This window comes from Cupressus sempervirens, chromosome 6 (genome assembly GCF_028749045.1).
Source record: "Cupressus sempervirens isolate cs-2001-9-10 chromosome 6, ASM2874904v1, whole genome shotgun sequence".
NCBI classification, from domain to species: Eukaryota; Viridiplantae; Streptophyta; class Pinopsida; order Cupressales; family Cupressaceae; genus Cupressus; species Cupressus sempervirens.
In genome coordinates this window covers 228,089,529-228,110,596 of record NC_143123.1, presented here as the reverse complement: position 1 = coordinate 228,110,596, position 21,068 = coordinate 228,089,529, and the positions used below count along the sequence as shown (strand labels likewise).

Below are 21,068 nucleotides of genomic sequence, written 5' to 3'. Positions count from 1 at the left end.
TGTCAAACAATTGAATTAAAGAAGAATTTGGTGTTTGGCGAAGTTATAATTGGTTGGGGTTATCACATGAATTTAGTAGAACTACCTAATACTTTTGATTATTGGATTTTTGTTAATTAAAAACATGGAAGTTGAAATAAAGAATGTGCCCTTCATAGTAAATTAAGAAAGTAACAAAAGATTAAGGTAGCAAAGTTATTGTTATTCACAAAGAGAGCCCCACACACTTCCAAATAAATCTTTGTTACAACTTCTACCATTACTCACGCTCAGAAATGAATTTAACATGCACAGAAAGTAAAGATATTCATTAAACATGGTATACCAAAAAGAGGAACATAGGGAATTAATGCAATGTTGCTAGCCGATGAGCTTGTTTACCAATCTTGTTGTTGTTGTCGAGCAATGTTCTTGCTTCTAGCTTGTTAGTTGTCGCATATCTTTCAATATTCCATAACCACATTAAATAAAATAAACCCCCAATCCCAATAACTGACCCAATTTTGCATGGAACAAAACCATTTTCTCATTTTTTCTAAAATTAATATTGCTAAAACTCCTATACGTATCATTATGGTTTAAACTTATTGATTTTATTGATAGGGTCCTTATCCCATTTGACTTCATCAAACACATAGATAATATCCCTTTCTTGTTTACAATGAAACACTCACATTTAATTAAATGCCTAACATCACGAGCATGTGATCTTTATCATTAAACAACACATTCCACTTATTTGATTTTTATAGCTTAGATTTTAGAATCATCATGAGTATATATATATATATATATATATATATATATATATATATATATATATATATATATATATATATATATATATATATATATATATATATATATATATATTCTCTATAATTGCATATATAAAACAGAACTTGAAATTAAATCAACATTTAAAATCTATGTGGTGTGTGGGATGCTCGGATATCCGACCATCCCCTTTCGAGGAGCTAACCTCCTCTACCTCGACCACACTCTCGTCTTGTCAAACCTGCAACCACTCAGACACTCAAAACATAGAATGAGTCAATATCCATCATTAGTTGCCAATCTAACATATCAATCAATATTTCCACATGAAAGATCATCAACATAATCATAATCTGTAATGAAATATGACAACCATCATGATGACATGATTTAAGACATACATTTATGCATCAAATTAACCATTTAATCATATCAATCAATGCATCACCAAGTTTCAATTATTGTAATTAACTATAATTATCTCTGTAATAAGTGTCAAAACATAGTTGACTAAGTCAAAGTTTGACAAGGTTGACACATAAGTAAGAAACTAGGACTATCAAAAGACGAGATGTGACAATTGTAAAATCAATAGTTTGTGGGCCAGGGTGTTGTATTTATAAGAAATACTAATTACATCAATTGAAGGGTTGATGCATCCTCATAAAATCCTTTTGAAAAAAAAATTTGATAATAATATGTGGAAATCACTGATTTGTTTGATAAGATTTTGTATTTGAGGATTAATATTTTTTTAATTCATTCAATGAAGTTAACATATGATTTGATTATTTAACCCACATCTATAACATAACTAGCATATCATCATCATCATATCCTTTTCTCAAATCAAAAATTCATGCACCAATGCACGTGCATGTGTTACATTGAATCTTAAATTTCATCCCATTAATTTACTAATGAAGGGTCTCACTTGGAAATAATCTCTTAGCCTACAAACTCCTCAATAATGTCTACATATATCACTCCTATTTGAACACAACTTAGATACTTTAAGACATTAATGAAATTTAGATCCATAAGAACGAAGACCAATTCCTAATTACATAAGTAATAAGATATATATATATATATATATATATATATATATATATATATATATATATATATAATTTTTTATTTTTTATTTTTTTATTTTTAACGCAGAGGTATCCCTACGGCCTACCCCAACACTTAGAAGAGGCAAGCTGAGGTGAGACTAATCCTCTACAAGTGGGGCAACATTTTTCTTTCTAACACAGAGGTATCCCTACAGCCCAACCCAACACTTAGAAGAGGTGAGCTGAGGTGAGACTAATCCTCTGCGGGTGAGGCAACAAGCTCGTACAACCAGACGAGCTAGCACCTTTTGACATAAGTAATAAGATATTAAACATATAAATTTCTAGTTTCTAAAAATATATCTAATATCATTAATTTTTTTTGGTTAAAAAACATAATTCATAATACTAATATAATATTTTACTTTATTATATGCAAACTACTATAAATTAAATTGCATTACAACTTTAAATTAAATAATTTGAAAACAATTTATTTATTTGAATAAAATATTTTCAGTTGCCGAAGGATGAAAACACCTCAAGATAGGCTCTAAAGGAAGTATAACCCTTTAAGAATTGTTACTAAATTCTTATTAAGAAAAATTCCGACTTTTGAAAGGAAATTAATCATTAGAAAGAAGAAATCCACTCCAAGCCCTAAAAATTCATTTTGCCTGTGCAATCGCGGGTTTCTAATAAAATCTTAATAAAAACCCTCTACCGAATAGAACCTTGAATGCCCTGAAGACGCTATGGCCGCCATCTCGGCAAAAGCATTGATCGCCAATCTTCAAAACTCTTGTTGCTCTGAAATCAATCCTCTGTATCTATTGGTATCTCCATACAATCTCAAAAGTTTTCCTCAAAATATCCTTTCATATCCTACGCTAAAACTGGAAATCCGTCATTCCAGAACCATTTAGGAACTGTTGGTTTTTGAGAAGCTCAAGCGCCTACTGGTTCTGGAGTCATACCGAAGGAGACCGCAACACTTCAATCTTTTAATAAGATAAAACCTTAGGATTTAGGGGTTTGCCGTGACAAGGTTTTACCTGGGGTTTTGGCGAAGACGGGAGACTTTATATCTCCTCACTTCAAGTCAGGGTACTTCTTTGTGGGGTAGTTTGGTTCTTCACAATGGAGGTGCACAGGGTAAGGTCTATCGAGTGGAAGCCGTCAGCGGTGGTGGCACTTGCAACGAGTGTGGATGAAACATTGGTCGCAGTAGCACGTGAAGATGCCTCGATTGAAATCTGGAGTGTTGCTCCTGGCTCCGTTGGATGGCACTGCCTGCTGGTATGGATTAGTTCTTATTCAGTTAACATGTATTTTTAGTTTTTTCTATTAACTAGAAGAAAATGAATAGTAATGGACTTGAACTGAACTGAAATCCTGTCATAGAATTCATGAATGCACATAGAGACTGTTTATTATCTAGCATAACAAAAGGAGATGAAAAAAATGAAAGAGGAAGAAAAACCGTTGAAGCCCATTGAATCTACGACTAAAGGCAACTATCAGAACCACAAAAGGGTCCGTGGTTCGAAGAGGTGGAGCATACACCGAGATCATGGGAAGTTCCCTTCTTCTACTTATAGCCGATCCGTTGGGAATAAGGATATTAGCGAAGATAGAGCTAGTTTGGGACTAAAGTTGAGGAATGTATATTGAGTTAGGTGTTGGAAGGTATTAGGGAAAACCTTGCGCTGCAATGGGGTCAGGACCTGCAGCTTCATATTGTACCAGTATGATCAGCACAGGCATCGGCATGGCGTAGTCTGGAGTCTTAGCTGGTCCGTAGAAAATAACATCTTTATGTCTTCAATGCTCTAAATCAGTGCCAGGTAATCCTTTGGAAATAGAGATGGCAGCAGAGAGACCCAATTTGGGACGGAAGTCCAGGGATGTGACTTGAATTATGTGTTGAAATTGATATAGATAAGATATTTTTAACGTTCACAAGGCTAAACATAGCCTGTGTGGTTTTGTTTTGAGGCGTTGAAAGGATTTAGGCCATATCTTGCATTGCAAGGGGGTGTAGCTTCCAGTTCTATACCATACCAGTATGATCAGGACAGGCATCAGAATGTCGTAGCTAGGAGTCTTAGTTGGTTCATGGAAAGTAACATCTTTATGTTTTTGATGCCCCCAAAATAGCTGCCTCAGCTGCAAGCTAAGTCAGATCTGTTTTGTTTTCAAGACAGAATAATCGGAAGTTTTATGATTACCCCATCTTTAACCCTAGGAAGATGTAGGTTTCTTGGAAAAGTCTCATGGAAACTCCTGGTAATCACTTAGATTTTGATATGCAGCTTCTTTCCACATTTATTCTCCTGTTGAATTTATTTTGAAAATATATTTAATTACAGGGTCTAAATATTGTTGGTGGACATTTGTTGGGACTAGGCTTTCAAGAACTGATGTCTGATCAGCTGCACTGCCTAGTCTGGCAAACTGCAAGCTGAAGTCAGCCAGAAAGTTATGACTAGGTTTTTATACAATGAAGTTTATTGCAAGGAAGAAAGCAGATAAGGCTGAAGTATCTTGTCTGTTCCCAATTCACTGTATTTGGAGTAAGTGTTTGCTGCAGTTAGCAGTGCAGGTAGGCAATTGTATGCACACTTTGATTTTGCATAACATTGCATGGTATGTTTGTAATTCATGGCACATAAAATTTTAGGTAGGGGGTGGCTCCTTACGTAACATGGGTGGGTGGGGACTATAGTAATTGAGTAGGGCATTCTCTTCGGTGTGGTCAGAGGCCAAGTCGAACCTGACCTAAAATTCTATGGGGAACCCCACACACACCCCCTACTATTCTATCTATGGGCGATAGTTTTGCCTATAGAATGGTAGGGATCGTCTGCATGCCTATAGAATAATGGGCATGCAAGTTCCCTTCTTTTTTGTCGACTTCGCAAGCTTTCTCCGTATAACATTAGGGCTATATGATTATAATACTTTCTGCTGATAATCATTACCAATACACAACTATTCTGCCAAATCTACCCTGGGACATATGTGCTTTTGTCCACAATATTTCCTAACTGGTATATGTGCACTTTAGCCACCAATATTTCTTATCTGAGATGTCTGCACTTTGGAAGACATTATTGCTTCTCTGGGATGTGTGCTTTTGCCCACAATATTGCCTATTTGTTAATCTAGAGTATTATGGCAATAATTCGGTCATGATGCTAGACCACGTAATGTTCTAATAGATTGCATTTGGAAAAGTATTAATGTGAAACAGGTTATGTGTCTGCAGTAATTTGCCAGGCAGGTAATGAATTCTGTTCATTAGCTGTTTCAGAAGCAATTAGGCAGCTTATTAATTCTTTCAATGTTTGGGCAAAGAGGGCTTAGTTTACATGGAGAGACTGCTTATGTTCAAACTATCATCATCATGAATCAGACCAGGGTTTAGACTACTCAAATTTTACATCAAATTATTGTAATGTTGGGCAGCTTTTTTTTTTTTTTTTTTTGGAGTGTTTTGTTTCTTATTCCCGTAGTTATTAAGTACTGATGGTTTTTTGTACAGTTATATATTGGATTTTTATGTTTATTCAGAAACACTGGAAACTTGAAAATGATATTTGTTATAAACTTGAGCATATTGGCAGATTTAGAAATGGTTTACATGTATTCTTACAAATAAACTGATATTCTTGAAATGGTTTCTTATATGGGTCAACCTCTTATTTAAAGGCTTTAAATATAGTGTGGAATAGGCATATACAGTAAATTTGCAAGTTTATCCTGCTGCTCAGTTACAAGGCACTTTACCTTTTTATATTCATGTTAAAAGCCATATTACTTCTTTAGATTAGATATATCATAAACAATGTGTCCTAGTATGTAGGTTGCAAACTGGATTTGGCAAATGTTACTTGCTACTATGCAGTTAGTGGATTTGATACAGCACAAACGTGCTAGCATACAAGTAGTAGACTAGATATGGCAAATATCATGTGCTAGCATGTAGGCACAGAACTTGATGACAGAGGCAGTTATCTTTTGACAAAGATAATTCCATGATATTCTAGAGGACATTTTACGATGAAACATGCACATTTGAATTGGTGCTTTTGGCTCGGAAGACTTTGCTTGGTGAATTTCATGACAATGAAGATTAGAGTCTTCATCCATAACACTCTGGCATAATATGTTGCATTAGTTAACTTCCTTTTTGAAATGAATAACATGAAACTAAAATAACTTGTATTCATGTTAGTGCAAGGGAAATTTTGAAGCAAATCTCTGTGTGTGTGTGTTTTAGAAGCTGAAGTACTTTTGCCATTTTGCAGACTCTTCGAGGAAGACAAGACTCTGTAATTTCATCTCTTGTTTGGTGTCGTTCAAGCTTGGAGACCTGTGCACCTGGCCGATTATTTTCAGCTTCTTTAGATGGAACCATTTCTGAATGGGATCTTTGTTCCTGTGAGCAAAGGGTATGTGTGGCATTTTTGATTAAAGTTTATTGAAATTATGTGTTAATTCTTGTTGATTAACTTGCATGAATCATTTATTTTGTATGCTACCAAATTTGCTTTTCAAAGTTTTAGGCTAAGATATTTTTGTTGCATCTTGGGACTTTTGATCCTAGATCGAATTTCTTTCTGCTGAAGTATTTTCATGTCTAGGAATCAAGACTGGTGCAGCAGTACTTCATCTTTGTTCTATGCATGGTAGAGAAATCTTGATAAGTAGGAGATAGTTTCCATTGCAAGTCAAATTGTGATATTGCTACCAGGATTCAACTGTGTAGTTTCTGAGTCAAACTCATTGACCCATGTTTTATGAGTAGTGGTTTACATGAACTCATTCTCATGAAAATGAATGGAACACTTAGCACTCATTGGATTTAGGTGATGCTCACAGAGGTGAAACACCAAGACTTCTCAGGAGGTAACCCATCCCAGTTCTACTCCAGCTCGAGCACCCTTAACTATGGAGTTTCCTCCACGGTTAAACCAACTTTGCTTGCAACCCCAATTGCAAAACCTTCACCAATTGTTGCTCCTTATGAACCATACATTAGAAAGTCCCTTAAGCTCATCAATTGATAAGTAGGAGATATTTTCCACAGCAAGTCAAATTGTGATGTTGCTATCAAGATTCAACTGTGTAGTTTGTGAGTCAAACTCATTGACCAATGTTTCATGAGTACTGGTTCATATGAACCCATCTCTCACGAGAATAAATAGAGCACTTAGCACTCATTGGATCTAGGGGATGCCGTGGAAGTATCTGTGCTTCAGCTCTGTGAGCATCACCTAGATCCAATCAGTGCTAAGTGTTCAATTGATTTCAAATGGGTAGAATAGACAGAATCAGGTATTGCGAAGGGGTTGCTGAAGACTGTTTTGGCATTTTGCGTGGTCAAAAAATATGATACTGATGTGGGTAACTCCTGCTGTTGACCAGAATAAAACATGTTTTTTTTAGTGAGAGTTGGTTTTGATTGGAAAGGTTTGAAGCTTAGGAAATGAAAAAGTGACAAGTTGGAGAGGCTATGGTGTGGTCTGTAGTGTAATGGTTCAATAAAAAAAGTGGATTTGGATTGATTGGCTGTGGGAAAACTTTTTCTTCAGGCATACAATACTCTATCTGACTGAATGTGATTCTTCTGGCCACTTCATTTTCAAGAGTGATTATGAGTTCTTGATGCCATTTCATGGAGTGGATGCATGGCGTGATGTGAAAGTATTGAAGGGATAAAATATGGTGTTTTAAAGGCATACATACTAAGCATTTTTGCAGATCTTATTATAACTAGTGAAAGGGATTGACTGTAATGAATGAGTTTATACTAGCTGTGTGCCTGAAGAAAAGGGATCAATTGGGTTAAGCAGTATTCCTTTCTTGGGCTTTAGAATTGAATTGTTCTGTTATATTGAAAGGTTTTACTATTTTGGTCTGCTGCAAACCTCAGCCAGCTGGATTTGATGCTTTGGCTGTTTGCAGTTGGTGCTTCGAAGAGGGTTTGTGCCCTTTGAGAGTTGGTGCTCACATTTTGTAATTTGTTTAGGTGCCTTTCTTGTTAATGATAGCTATTATATGCCGTGTTTTCTTTTTCACTTGAAAGAGATTTCCATGAGAAAATTGGTGTTAGCTTTATTGGTGGTTGCTTTATTCTTGTTTACGTGCTTTATTTATTCAAAATTTTAAAGAATTGAAATACTGATTCACCCCACCCAGTATTTATTGGTATGCTCATCACTTCAGTCATTTAGGAGACTTTGGTTGCATTTTTTTTAAAGAGAGGCAGGCCTATTTTTTTATGGAGAGTTTGTCAATTCATATGGAACATTCAGACATCATCCGTGGCCTGGTGGAAGCAGTCATAATTCAGTTTGGAGTCCAGATGATGAGTTTATAAATAAAATTGGAAATATTTAAGTATCTACTTTGGTTAAAAGGGATAAATTATTAATAAAATACCCCCTCGGAACATTTTCCTAGGAGTTGAGCATAAGCTGTAACTTCAAAATGTGTTTCTTTTATTTTCATAGGAGCAAGACCCTCGAGTTCAATTTTATGTGGAGATGGATATTTTAATAAAGTTTATGAAATTAAAACGACAGAAAATTCTAGAAAGTTCGAAATGTCTTGGACTGAAAAGAGCAATGGAATAAAGTCATCATTGTTGCAGCCATTTGGGGTTGTTCTGAAAACATTTTAACTTGTGCATTATTGGAAGGTGGAACTCTGAGAAGGGTTCTGCAGCAATTTAGTCTTCCAGGATGTAAACTCTTGGGGGAATTAAGAGTTGGAGGAAATCCCAGTCCTTCTGGTGACCGGATTCAGTTTATATCAGATTGGAGATCAAAGTGGCATCAAATATTCAGAAGAATTTTCTAGATGGGGCAGAAAATTGTATCAGATTTGCAGATCAGAGTTGGATGTGGGATTATACATGTTTCAGACCCTCCATTTCTTTGGCCATACAGCCTAGGAAGGATCAACATCCATATGTTAGCTGGACATCAGCTTACAGCAGCAGCAGATAGTATAAAATTCAGACTTTTTAAATCTCTACCAGCATTTTGGAATTGGCTGAGGAGACCTCAGGAATTGCTGATCAACATGTATATATTTGGTACTGTACAAAGTTGCCCAGATCTGTACGGCAGTCTGGTATGGTCATGTTAGGCTTTAATTGAATAAAATAAAAATCAGAATTATTATCACTTTGGTATTAAGTAATGCTGTTAGTTTATTTTGTCTTTTATCAATATACATTTTATCAAACAATCTGAAAAATCCTTGGAAAAAAGAAAGAATGCTGTAAAAACCACAAAAATCCAGAAATAAGGAATTGATTTTAAAGAAATCAGACTTTTGGCAAAATTCAGAATTGGCAAAAAATCAAATCCGGAGGTGACCATTATAGAGTTGGCTTGTTTGCATTAATATTGTTCCAACTTGATTTCTTGAAGCATTAAATTCAATAATAAATGGCAAGAAACCTGTAATATCAAATATATGCGATGAAGTCATTAATTTTTTTAGTTTATCAAAGCCTTTTGAGCTATATCATTCGACAAGAAAGCTCCCCTTTAATTCGTTTTTTTAGTTTCTCAAAGCCTCTTGAGCTATATCATTTGATTGTATAAAAGTTTGTACACAATCAAATCCAGAAATCTTAAGTATTATTCAACCAACTTTTGAATAAAGTGACAATGAAAGTCAACATGCTTGGTTCTCTGGTGGAAGATGGTATTCTTGGCGAGTTTGAGCACCCCTTGATTGTCACAGTAAAGGTGAGTAGAACCTGCTTGAGATATGCATGTGTGCAAGCATTCTTCGAAGCCAAACCTTCGCACAAGCTGCCTTAACTTTTCCACAATACTTAGCTTCCGTTGGGGGAAGAGCCACTGCTTGCTGCTTCTTGCTAGTCCATGGGACTGCACCAGATCCTAAACTGAAACATACCTAGATGTTCATTTTCTGTCATCAACAAAATCTGCCCAACATAAGTCTGTAAAATCAATAGTTCTAGGATCGTGACTTCTGTTGTACAGAAGACCAAAGTTAGAAAGTGACATTCACATAATGCAGCACACGCTCCACTGCTACCCAATAATTAACCTTGGGAGTTGTCATGATGTATGAAATGTAGCTCAATGCAAAACTAAGATCAGGCTTAATAGAAGTAGCAGTAAGTTAGATGAGGCTGCCCACCAGTTGCCTGAATGTTTGATTCATTCATCTACCAAAGGTTATTCTGATTTGGCTGTCAACTTCAACCCTTTCTCCATAGGTGTGGATGCAGGTTTTTAGCCTTACATTCAAAATTTTTCCAACACACTGCTGATTTACTTAGACTGAAATAAAAAGATACTATTTTCAGTTTGCCAAACTTCAACACCTAAACAATAGTGTAGAAGTCCCAAGTTTGTCATGTCAAAGGATTGACACAATTCTATTTGATCTGATTGATTAGAAGTGTCGAACTACCAATGATAATCAACATAGACAACAATAGGAAGAATATCAACAGTAGTGTTTTTGACATGCAAATTAGAATCAGATGGGCCACTGTGAAAGCCATTTTCTGTAAGATACTTGTCAATTTGATGTACCAAGCTCAAGGAGCCTGTTTCTAGAGTGCTTTCACCAGTCTGCACACCTGATATCCGCTTGTTCTCCTCTTGAATTTCGTCTCAATTTTCCTCGTTCACCTGAAAAGATTAAAAAAATACTAACCAAGGAGAGGATGTGAAATTTACAAATGCAAAGTGTGGATTTTAAGTCTAATTCTGTTTTCACCTTGCATTCACAGCCAAATTTTACCTTCAATTATATAAAAAAAAACATTCAATCAAGAATTATAAATGAAAGCATGAAGAAGTAAGAAAATAACTTGTTCAGCGCTTAGACAAAGTCACAAAATCTGCCCTAATTCTGAAAATTTCAGATTGAAAACTTGAAACTTTATGAAGAATTGCCCTTGAACTCCACTCCACTCCTGCTCCTGCAATCAGAAAAACACCCAAGACTTGAGCACCAAAATTTGCTGTCCAACTTATGAATAAAGAATGTGGATCCCTAGATTGTAGGCTTTGTTCTTTTTTATTTTCCCATATTTAGGAAACCTGAACTACAAGAAAGAGATCAAATTCTCTTGATAAGATTTCCTTGTTTTATACTTAAAAAAATGTTAATTTCAGAATTTATATTATCCAAAAATGAGGTGGAATATCTTTGGATAAGGATTTCTTTGTTTTGATCTTGTTCTAGAATTTTTTTTTTTTCAAATTTTTCTTCTCTTCTTGATGGTTCGAAGTTCTAGAAGAAAGCACTTTAACTTATTTTAATTTTTTTTCCCTTTCTTGTGCCCAATTTCTTCTAGAATTTTCTTAAGACTTAAATCTTTTTGTTTTATTCTAGAATTTTCTTCAAATTGATCCATTTATTTTATTCTAGAATATTTTCTCAATTTTGAATGCCTTTCCTCGATTTTAAATCTGAAATCCTTTACCAATTTTCTTACTTTTCATGCAATCCAGACTAACTTGAAGTTTAAAACAAGAGTTTTTTCACAACTGTTTAATCTCTAAAAATAGGAAGTTATAAAAATAAAATTTTCAAAAAAGCAACTTTATAAATTTATAAAAAACAAACAAAAACCAAGTCTGTGGACTGGTCCCAAAATTGCCTAAAACGAAAAAGTAAAAAGCAGAAAAAACAACTTTCCCAAAAAGTAAAAAGTAGTCAGAATTCACCCTAAGAAATGTCGATCTTCATCCCTAGGCCTTTCTAAATATTTTCGTTGTATCAAAATTTGTTTTTAGTCACAATTTCTCTTTTCACTTTTTGACAGCCCTGAATTTGAATTGAACTCCTAAACTTTGTGCTGGGAAAAGACCAGAGACTGAAACAAAAACAATAAAGCAAGACACTAAAAAGGAAAAAATTGGTGGTCCCCATTTGCACTGGGGTGATGTGTGATAATATCACAACATCTGTCTTATAGAATCGTCTTGTGAATCTTCTTGCAAAGATGATGAAGCCTGATATGAGTCACTCCCCAACACTTCTCTTTTGATCTCATGAACCAAATCTGCATGTTTATCAAGATTTTCATGTAGATTTTTGCGTAGCACCATCGAGTCTTCTTTCCTCTTATGCTACTTTTTTGAACTTGTAGAGGATTGTTCTTCTTCTTTTGGTATAAAAGTCGGTTGAAGTGGTCTATCTGAAACTGTTGCAATGACTTTACCTGTTTTACTATGCCTTCTACTACTCTCACTTCTCGATCTTCTTGTTCATGAATGGTTCAATCCCATCTGACACATGGCTGTAATTATATGGTCATGTAACTGTTGTAGACTTTGCTACTATTGTTGGGTAGAAGTAGTCAAGAATTCACGAAGCTGACTGTTCATGCCCCTAGACGTCCTTTTTGCTCTCTTCTCCCTCATTTTTTCAACAGTAAGATTACCCTCCGCTTCTTCTACTTGCTGTCTTGATGTGTTTCAGGTGTAATATTTGTGTGATCCTCCTACTCTAGGGTGCATAGAATTAATTTAAATTGACTTGCAATGACCCTCTTTCTCAAACTGATCAAATGTACCATGCAACCGTATGTGTATCTACCAAACTGACATCCAAGTTTGCTTGTAAATAACATGCAATGGCAATCCTTTTCATAAACGGCTTCTAAACTGACATGCAAGAGTAGCTAACTCACATGCAACTGAATTTTTTTCATGCACTGATATGCTCCACAGGCTGGCTGGATTTGGGGCTCCGATATTCCTCAAATATTTTTCCTTGGATGTAATGTAACTTTCTGAATACGTTAGACTTGCTTAGATAACTTGTCTCATAGCAACAAGGGTTCGACTTATTGTTGCAAAATGCTCAAGAAATACAGATGGAAAACAGGTGCATTGACAATCAGTAGTGATACCCCCTTTATCTATCTATTTGGAATTAATTTACACATTTAAAGCTTGTAGACGAGTACTCCAAGATTGAAACTATCATTCACTGACCTGACTGCTGCTTGATAAGGAAGATTATCTCAATTAGTTGCAGACCTGTGATTTAAGAATTTACGGTGCCTTCATGTGCTGCAATCTCTGTGGTTGGAGAGAGCTGTGATTTTTTCAATCAGCACTTCACTTTTTATGGATATCTTGAATTTTTGAAGCTACTCAAACTTACTTATCACCAATTTAAACTGAAACCTGATCCCTATATTTGCTGCTGACTCTTCTATACTGTACGTATGAATGAAAAAGCATGAGGTTTGCCTGGGGTTGTGTCCAAGCATGCACCTTTCAAGGGTTTCATCCTGAAAAGCAAAATTCAACACTCGCAGATAAAATTCTTTACAAAGATTGAAAGATATAATGAATCCCAATTCGCTGCCTTTATGTAAAAAGATCCTTTAACTGAAAAAGCATTCAATCACCTCTTCTATTCTCTGATTTTGACTTGGGCGATATAATATACAATATGGGCCTATCTTTAATGAATGTCCCACCATGAAGTATTGCTTAGGAATATTAATAAGTCACGATTTAATGAATGTTTAATGATTGCCCACGAATAATTAAATTCATTTTAGCAGCAATTATAGCTTTTTCATGATTTCATTTAAGTAAACATTCAACCCTTTTTATTAATTCAATGTTTTAGCCTATATGGGGAGAATAGATAATAGACTAGCATTGCTATTTATTTATTGATGTGCCGAGCAAAAAGTGGACATTACACCCTTTGGGAGGGGAGAAGTTTTGTCTTTTGACTAATGCACTTCGACATGGTGCACATAGTCCAAATCATCTTGCAAGCTGTAGCTCTTAAGTTGTGTTTCTTGATGCCTAGAAACAAGTGGATGCATTTTAGTGTGTAGAATCTAGGTTGTTGTTAGGTCTTGTTGTTTCATATGTTTGAATTTATAATTGCTATTTTTTGTAAATTTTGGGGTCTTTACCATCTGTGCCCTCTTTAATAGAGGATCCTATAGTCACATTTGAAATTGAGTACATACCAAGCCATCTTTATGTTTTAAGGATAGCGACATAGGCAGGTGTCTTACATTGGATTTTTAAACTCTCCATGTGGCAAACACAATTTTATATGTCCTTTTACAAGTAAAATGAAGTTAATTAAAGAGAAGATCGTAAATTTTAATCTTTAAGCAAAATAAATTAAATGTATTGTGTTTTGTAAATACGTATGTCATGTGCATAGAAACCTATGTCGTTCTCCGTATGGAACAACAATAAGGTGCCACCTTTGCAATCTAGTTACTGTCAACTCTTGCTAACTATTTTTAAATGGAAGTAAATAGAACTTATTTTCTAAAAATAAATGTCTGTCAACTTCATTGATGTCGACGGTGGTACTTGGATGCACTTTTAAGAGATTTGTTTCCTTCTATTGTTGTTCATGTGTATGGAGTAGGACAATTTGAATGGAATATTCAAAGGTAATGTTTAGGAGATGATATCTTCTTTGTCATGCTCCATATTGCAACTATATAGCTTTTTAGTTATTGGTATTTTGAATTGAGAGTCTTTATTGTGGCTCATGCCTTTGAGTATTTGATACTGAGGTAACTAATCAGAAATCTCCCTAATGAGTTCTTTTTCTCACTTTACACAGTATTTGGATCATAGTATTTGATACCAATGTGATAAATCATCATAACTGTGATTTATTTCTCTGCAGCCTTTTGCCTTTTGACTAGATCTTTGGTGCTTGCATTATACGAGATTTTGTCATATTTTGTATCACATGAATGAGGAAATCTATTCATATTAGAGAAGATTTTACGAATGTGATTTTTATATTAGCTTGCTTCTATAAGAGATGTTTTCTTAAATATTGGTTCTTATGCAGACAGTTATAGAATCCTTTGGAGGATCAATCTGGCAAATGGCAGCTGAGCCTTTGTTGACACAAAGATCTTTTTCTATCAAGCACAATGAAGATGAAGAAGATGATGATGATAAAAAATCAATAACTAGTAATGCTACTGAATCAGACTGTGAAAACAAGAGAGATGATCTTGGAGAGCAACAATTAGCTCTTGCATGTGATGATGGTTGTGTTCGCATTTATGTTGTTCATGACACAGAGGAAAATATAACATATTATAAATCATTTCCAAGAGTTAAAGGTGTTAAATTTAATAATATTTTTTGAACATAATTTCATTCTGTGTTTTGTTTTCAAATTTGTAATCTTGATATCAGTAATTTGATAAGATTCTTTACTACGTATCAATTGACAGGTCGTATTTTGTGCGTTGCATGGAGCTCAGATTCAAAACGAATATTTGCTGGAGGCTCTGATGGGTATAATAATTAAATTGTCTTTCTCTTCTCTTTGATTTTAGTCAATTTGTAATGATTGAAAAGCATTCTTGGAATTGACATGACTAGGAAAATAACCACTCTTCCATGAGGGTGCCCACTCTTCCTCTCCCTAAAACTAGGTGTTTCCTTGGACAAGGACTTGGGGGAAATGTCTCTTTATTGTCCAACCATTTGTATTTTTACTTGGCAAAACTTTTTGGCAAGATCCCTATCCATTAACAACTGCAAGTAGTCTATGAATATGGATCTACAAACCATAGTTGGAAAACGCTCATTTAGCAACAACTTGCCAAGCCCCAAAAATGAAAATCGTGAAAAACTCTGCCAGTTTTTCAAAAAAACTTGAGAACCTAAAAACCACTTAAATTTGATTAAAAATATTTTTTTTTGCAAAATCTGATGAGAAGATGCTTGTAATGAGTTAATTAAAGAGAACACAAAAGAAACAATCAAAGTTTAGATATATATAAATGCATAGTGGGTACAAAATCATATTCTCATGTGGAATGCTGATGGCGGGAAACAAAATAGCAAATATTCTGTGTCAAACTAAAAGTAAATACATCATTTCAATTACATCTTTCTCTTCCCAGCTTTACTAGCATACTGTAATTCTCTATTATATATATATATATATATATATATATATATATATATATATATATATATATATATATATATATATATATAGATATGCTTAAAAAAATAAATTTAATATTTAATTTTTTTTAATGGCCAAAATTTTCAAAAAAATTTGGCATTTTTTTCTCTAGCCGAGTTGTGAGTAAACCTGGGAAAAACTTGCCGGTCCCAAAAACTCTGCAATTAGTGGAAACTCACCAATTTTTCGGCAATTATGCCAACTATGCTACAAAGTTACATACCAACAAATAGTTCTTAATATTCCTCATCCGTGATGATTGATTCTTCCTCCGCACTAGCCTTCATCATAGCCTGTAAGAGATTAATTCATGGTTGCATTTTCATCACCATTTGGTTGCAATATATTTTCTCCCTAAATAATACCTCAAACATGTTCAAGTGACCAGGCCTCTTGGCATGTAAAACAAATCTGCTCTCTTCGCAAAACTAAAATCCTAGTAACTTATAAGATTTTCAAATGTCACCTTAGAAGGTAATTAATGAATCAGGCCCATAACTTTTTTTAAAAGACATCCAACTAAATTAATCGTAATATTCTGGAATGTTCTGCTGAGCTATGTTTCATAAAATTTATCAAATGAAGTGAGCACAGGACTTGCTTAGTCACAAGCTCTGAATTCAGGCCCAATCTTTCGGAATAAAGATATACTTCAATAGCACCTTCACAAATGCACCAAAAATATTTGTTGATAATATAGTTTCTGCTTGTGTTATCTATTTCTCAAATCAGATTAAAAATTTCAGAACTGCAAATACCTCTGTTATTCATAAAATCTCATAGGGTGGTAGAAAAAGTGCTTTGATACCACTGTAATATCCTGGTTGGATATTTTCTACTTTCTCACACAAATATTCTCAGAAATACTAATTCCTCATTCATGTGATAACTTTCAGATTTAAACCAGAAATAATAATTAATTTCTGAAAAACTATTTCATTACACGTTCAGCAGTACATATAAAATATCAGCAACAATATGTTTTCCCCAGTGAATATTACAATCAAATTCATCAGAAGAGTAACAGTCAGCTCCAAGCTTGAACACAGAAAATAAGGTCATATTGGAGAATAAGAACAAAGTTCAAGCACGAGACACTTGAAATGACATTTCCTACTAACAATGGGTTGTTGTCCACTGGACTTGCTTAATCACAAGCTCCGAATTCAGGCCCAATCATTCAGAATAAAGATCTACTTCAATAGCACCTTTGCAAATGCACCAAAAATATTTGTTGATAATATAGTTTCTGCTTGTGTTATCTACTTCTTAAATCAGATTGAAAATTTCAAAACTGCAAATACCTCTGTTATTCATAAAATCTCCTAGGGCGGTAGAAAAACTGCTTTTGATACCACTGTAATATCCCGGTTTGGATATTTTCTACTTTCTCACACAAATATTCTTAGAAATACTAACTCCTCATTCATGCAATAACTTTCAGTTATAAACCAGAAATAATAATTTCTGAAAAACTATTTCATTACACATTCAGGAGTACATATAAAATATCAGCAACAATATGTTTTCCCTAGTGAATATTACAATCAAATTCATCAGAAGAGTAACAGTCAGCTCCAAGCTTGAACACAGAAAATAAGGTCATAGTGGAGAATAAGAGACAAAGTTCAAGCACGAGACACTTGAAATGACATTTCCTATGGACAATGGGTTCTTGTCCACTGCCTTCCGGCTCGAGGGTTTCCACCCTCAAACTAGTTGAAGCCAAGCTTCTAATTCTTCAAGAGAAGAAACCTGAAAATCTAATCCCATATCCAAGCCTGCTGAAACGAACCGAGTCCCTTTTTAATGCCAGCTAGTGATTCTTCAGCTTCCCTTTTCTTGTCTTCTTGCCATTTTTTCTCTTATTAACCCCCTTTATAATATTGTATTGACTTTTAATAATTCCTCATTAAGTCCCCATAATTCAATTTTAATATTTTATGGTTAGCCTACTAATTCTTTAATGTCCTAGAAAAAGGCACATTAAAAATTGCATTGCACAAAGTATACTTTATAGTGCATAAATAATAACTAGATGGTGACAGTTGTAAAGCCAACATATATACTAAGTACAAAGTTCAAAAAACTCAACTGTAGACAATGACTCTTGCTGCTACAAAAAACTATAGAGGCTAGGAGGTTCTGATGCTTGGCAAAGATTTTTTCTAACTCTTTTAATAACATGATGATTTAAGCTGGCAATAGTTATTATCTCAGTATCGTCAGGCTTAAGAAATCATTATACAAAATCAATCCAATCAGACTCTGGGCAAATCTCGTCAAGATCAAATGGTTTGCCATCTTCAATAGTGCAATTTAAACTGACAATAAGTATATTAGAAGCTTTGCCTTGAGGTTTATTTGGCTTCATTTGGAGGCTGTGGTGAACTAAAACAAAGTCATATATTTGTTGTTGTGTTAAGCAGCTTTTTTTCATGAAATGTATGTGTTTAAAAATACTCCAAATGCATGCACAACTGGATGGGCTGTATGGTTGATGAAAAGTTTCTCGGTATCCATCTCAGATTTTTGATTTGGTGATCCCACCATTGCACCAGAAAACACATTATGGAGGTGATAGCGTGGAATAGTATCTAAAAAATTTAAAATCTTAATGCATCTAATGATCATGTCCACAAAATATCATTCTAGCAGTCAAACCTGCCTTATCATACTTCCTGAGATTTTGAGCTTATCGCACTTCCCAAGATTTGGAAACTGGTCCCTAATATCATTCAAAAATCTCAACCTAACATGAGCATATTTCCAAAAGTATTCCCACTATCGGTAAAACACAAATTTAATTATTTTTCATATACAATTTCATCCATTTTATAAAAGAACAAAGTAAAAAAAAAGACGTAACTACCTTAATATTACTACTTGCAAACTCCTCTAATAATCCCACTAAAGTTTGCTGAAGTTGACATCAATTTTGTTTTATATACCTTTCTTATATATTTCACTTTTCAGTCACAGAAGGACTAGAAAAAGTATAAAGTCACTGTGCTTTGGCAACTAGGGAGGCAAGCTATTATAGTTTTACATTTAATAGTGTTGACAAGACTAAAATAGCGGTGCTTTTATTTAAAATATTGAAACCATAATCCATAAAACCTAAGTCCAAGGTTCGGTTTCGAGTTTGAATTCTGCAACAACAAAATTCGGGTAAAGTTCGTTTTAGTAGAAAATTGGAAAAAAAATTGACACTAAATCCACAAAAGAAATTCAAAATAATTTAATATAACAAAACATTATAGATTTGAAGTGAAATAAAACTATATAATTTATAATAAAATAAAAAATTCAATTTTAAAATACACAAAACACAAAATAAGATTAAAAACAAAATATATATTGTAACTTTAAAACAAAATATAAAATGCTTACTTCTATTCTATTTAAAAACCTATGTTAAATCTTGTGGTTTTTCACTTTTGGGAATATAAAAATACAAAATCGTTGTTGATTCATACTCCAAAGGGGATTTTAGGAAGCCTAATGTAATAGAAATCAAACTCGAATATCTCCAATGATATGCGGGGTTCAAGCTTCATATGCTGGTCACCTTTGTTGTGGCAGTCCAGATCGAAATATGTCAAGCTCATAACAGCAGATATAATGGTCGGAGCATGTCAAGACTGTAACTTACTCTTTATTACATGGACACATTTAGACCACTGCAAATCTGTTATGCCCTAGACACAGCCATAGGAATTTCCATTTCAACTAGCTGCAGTGTTAGAAAATTCCTCTTTAACCGATTACAGTGAACTTAGATGTATTTTATTATTTTTTCACAAATTCGCCAAATTTTGAATTTGATGCTGAAAATTTGGCAAACCTTGTGTGACAGCATAGAACTGCTATATTTTTGGCAATATTTGAATAGGAAAACATGATTTGATAGATAACTGGTTGTTTGGGCCAGATTGCTTTACTGGGTTGGGGTATATTGGGTGGTTGAAGAATAATCAATAGCTGCCCTAGTTGTCTCCTTAAGGTTAGGTAGAGGACAACTATCTTTTCTTAGGATCATTTGTGGGTCAAATTGTCGGATCACTGTGACACAAAATCAAAAGCAAGAGGTTGATGTCAGAAATTTTTTCTAAATAAATGCAAGGATAAAGGCAGAAAATTCAGTCAACAATCTGAAAACTTTGAAGATAATTTCTCGGTGCAGACTGAGAACACAAATAATACCTGCCGTACACTGTGTTTAATATACTGTAGTCTAAAATTTGACATGTATATGTTCTGATTTCAATTTCGAATTTGCTATTGAAGTCCTCCCTGGTAGCCCATGCTGGTCAGGATTCTTCAAATACCCTCAGGACTGGGCAAATCATAAAATCATTATTGGGTAGCACTTCAAGGCATTTGGAAAGCAATCACTCCAGATGACTATTCTTTACATTTTTCCCGGAAGCCTAATTTAGAAATATTTTTGAGTTTCAAAAATGAATATGGTTCTGGAGGGAAATCTGGTCTTCAACCCTGATCAGCACAGGATATGATAGAGATTTAAAGTGTGTTTAAGAACTATCAGAGTGATAGAAATGTATGAGGAAACTCTTCCAATAAGTCGGAGGATATTCCACACGGGAAACAATGAAGAAGAGCTAGGTTTCTGGACATGAGAAATAGTGCGCTGAAGAAGCCTGAATTGGGTTTTCCAATGTGGACTACTTAGGAGGAATATTTTAGGTCCCTATTATATTGATTAAAAGATTGGTATCGCAGCTCATTAAGAAACATACTTGGTGCAAGAGATACCTCCTGCACATCTGTGGTTTACATACCTGTATCAGATATGGGTACACCATACAGGTACTGAATGACCTGTGTATGCGTCTGGTACGTTAGCTGACTGTACTCAATAAATATAAGCTGAAAACAAGTTTTAAATAACCTTATAATCCTGTAATAAGTACAGTGGCTGTGACATTCCAAAAATTCTGCTTTTCCTTCTTGTTTTCTTCCCTGTTGCTGCCATCTGTTATCTTTTGGAATTTATTAGTCTGCTAACTGGTGGGATTTGAGATTTATTGCTTTGCAACAAACTAGTCCATAACATCATGGGTTAAGCTTCAAACTTATATTTTAATCTTCAGTTGTTATAATATTTACCTTAATAGTAGTTTTCCTTTTGGGTTTGAACTATTTATAGCTGAAATAAACATTTTGCTGCGATCTGTTATATGTTGGGATTTAAAA

General features: G+C 34.3%; 1 protein-coding gene across 1 annotated transcript in view; it reads left to right on the top strand.

Moving 5' to 3' along the window:
• The first annotated feature begins 2,433 nt into the window (after nucleotides 1-2,433).
• LOC149552091 (WD repeat-containing protein PCN-like) overlaps nucleotides 2,434-21,068 on the top strand; it is a 31,136-nt gene continuing 12,501 nt past the window's right edge. Inside the window, exons 1-4 of the mRNA XM_089787560.1 lie at nucleotides 2,434-3,137; nucleotides 6,152-6,295; nucleotides 14,709-14,988; nucleotides 15,103-15,166. Of these exons, the coding sequence (XP_089643686.1) occupies nucleotides 2,979-3,137; nucleotides 6,152-6,295; nucleotides 14,709-14,988; nucleotides 15,103-15,166 (647 nt within the window). The 5' untranslated portion in view covers nucleotides 2,434-2,978. The remainder of the gene's footprint in view (nucleotides 3,138-6,151; nucleotides 6,296-14,708; nucleotides 14,989-15,102; nucleotides 15,167-21,068) is intronic.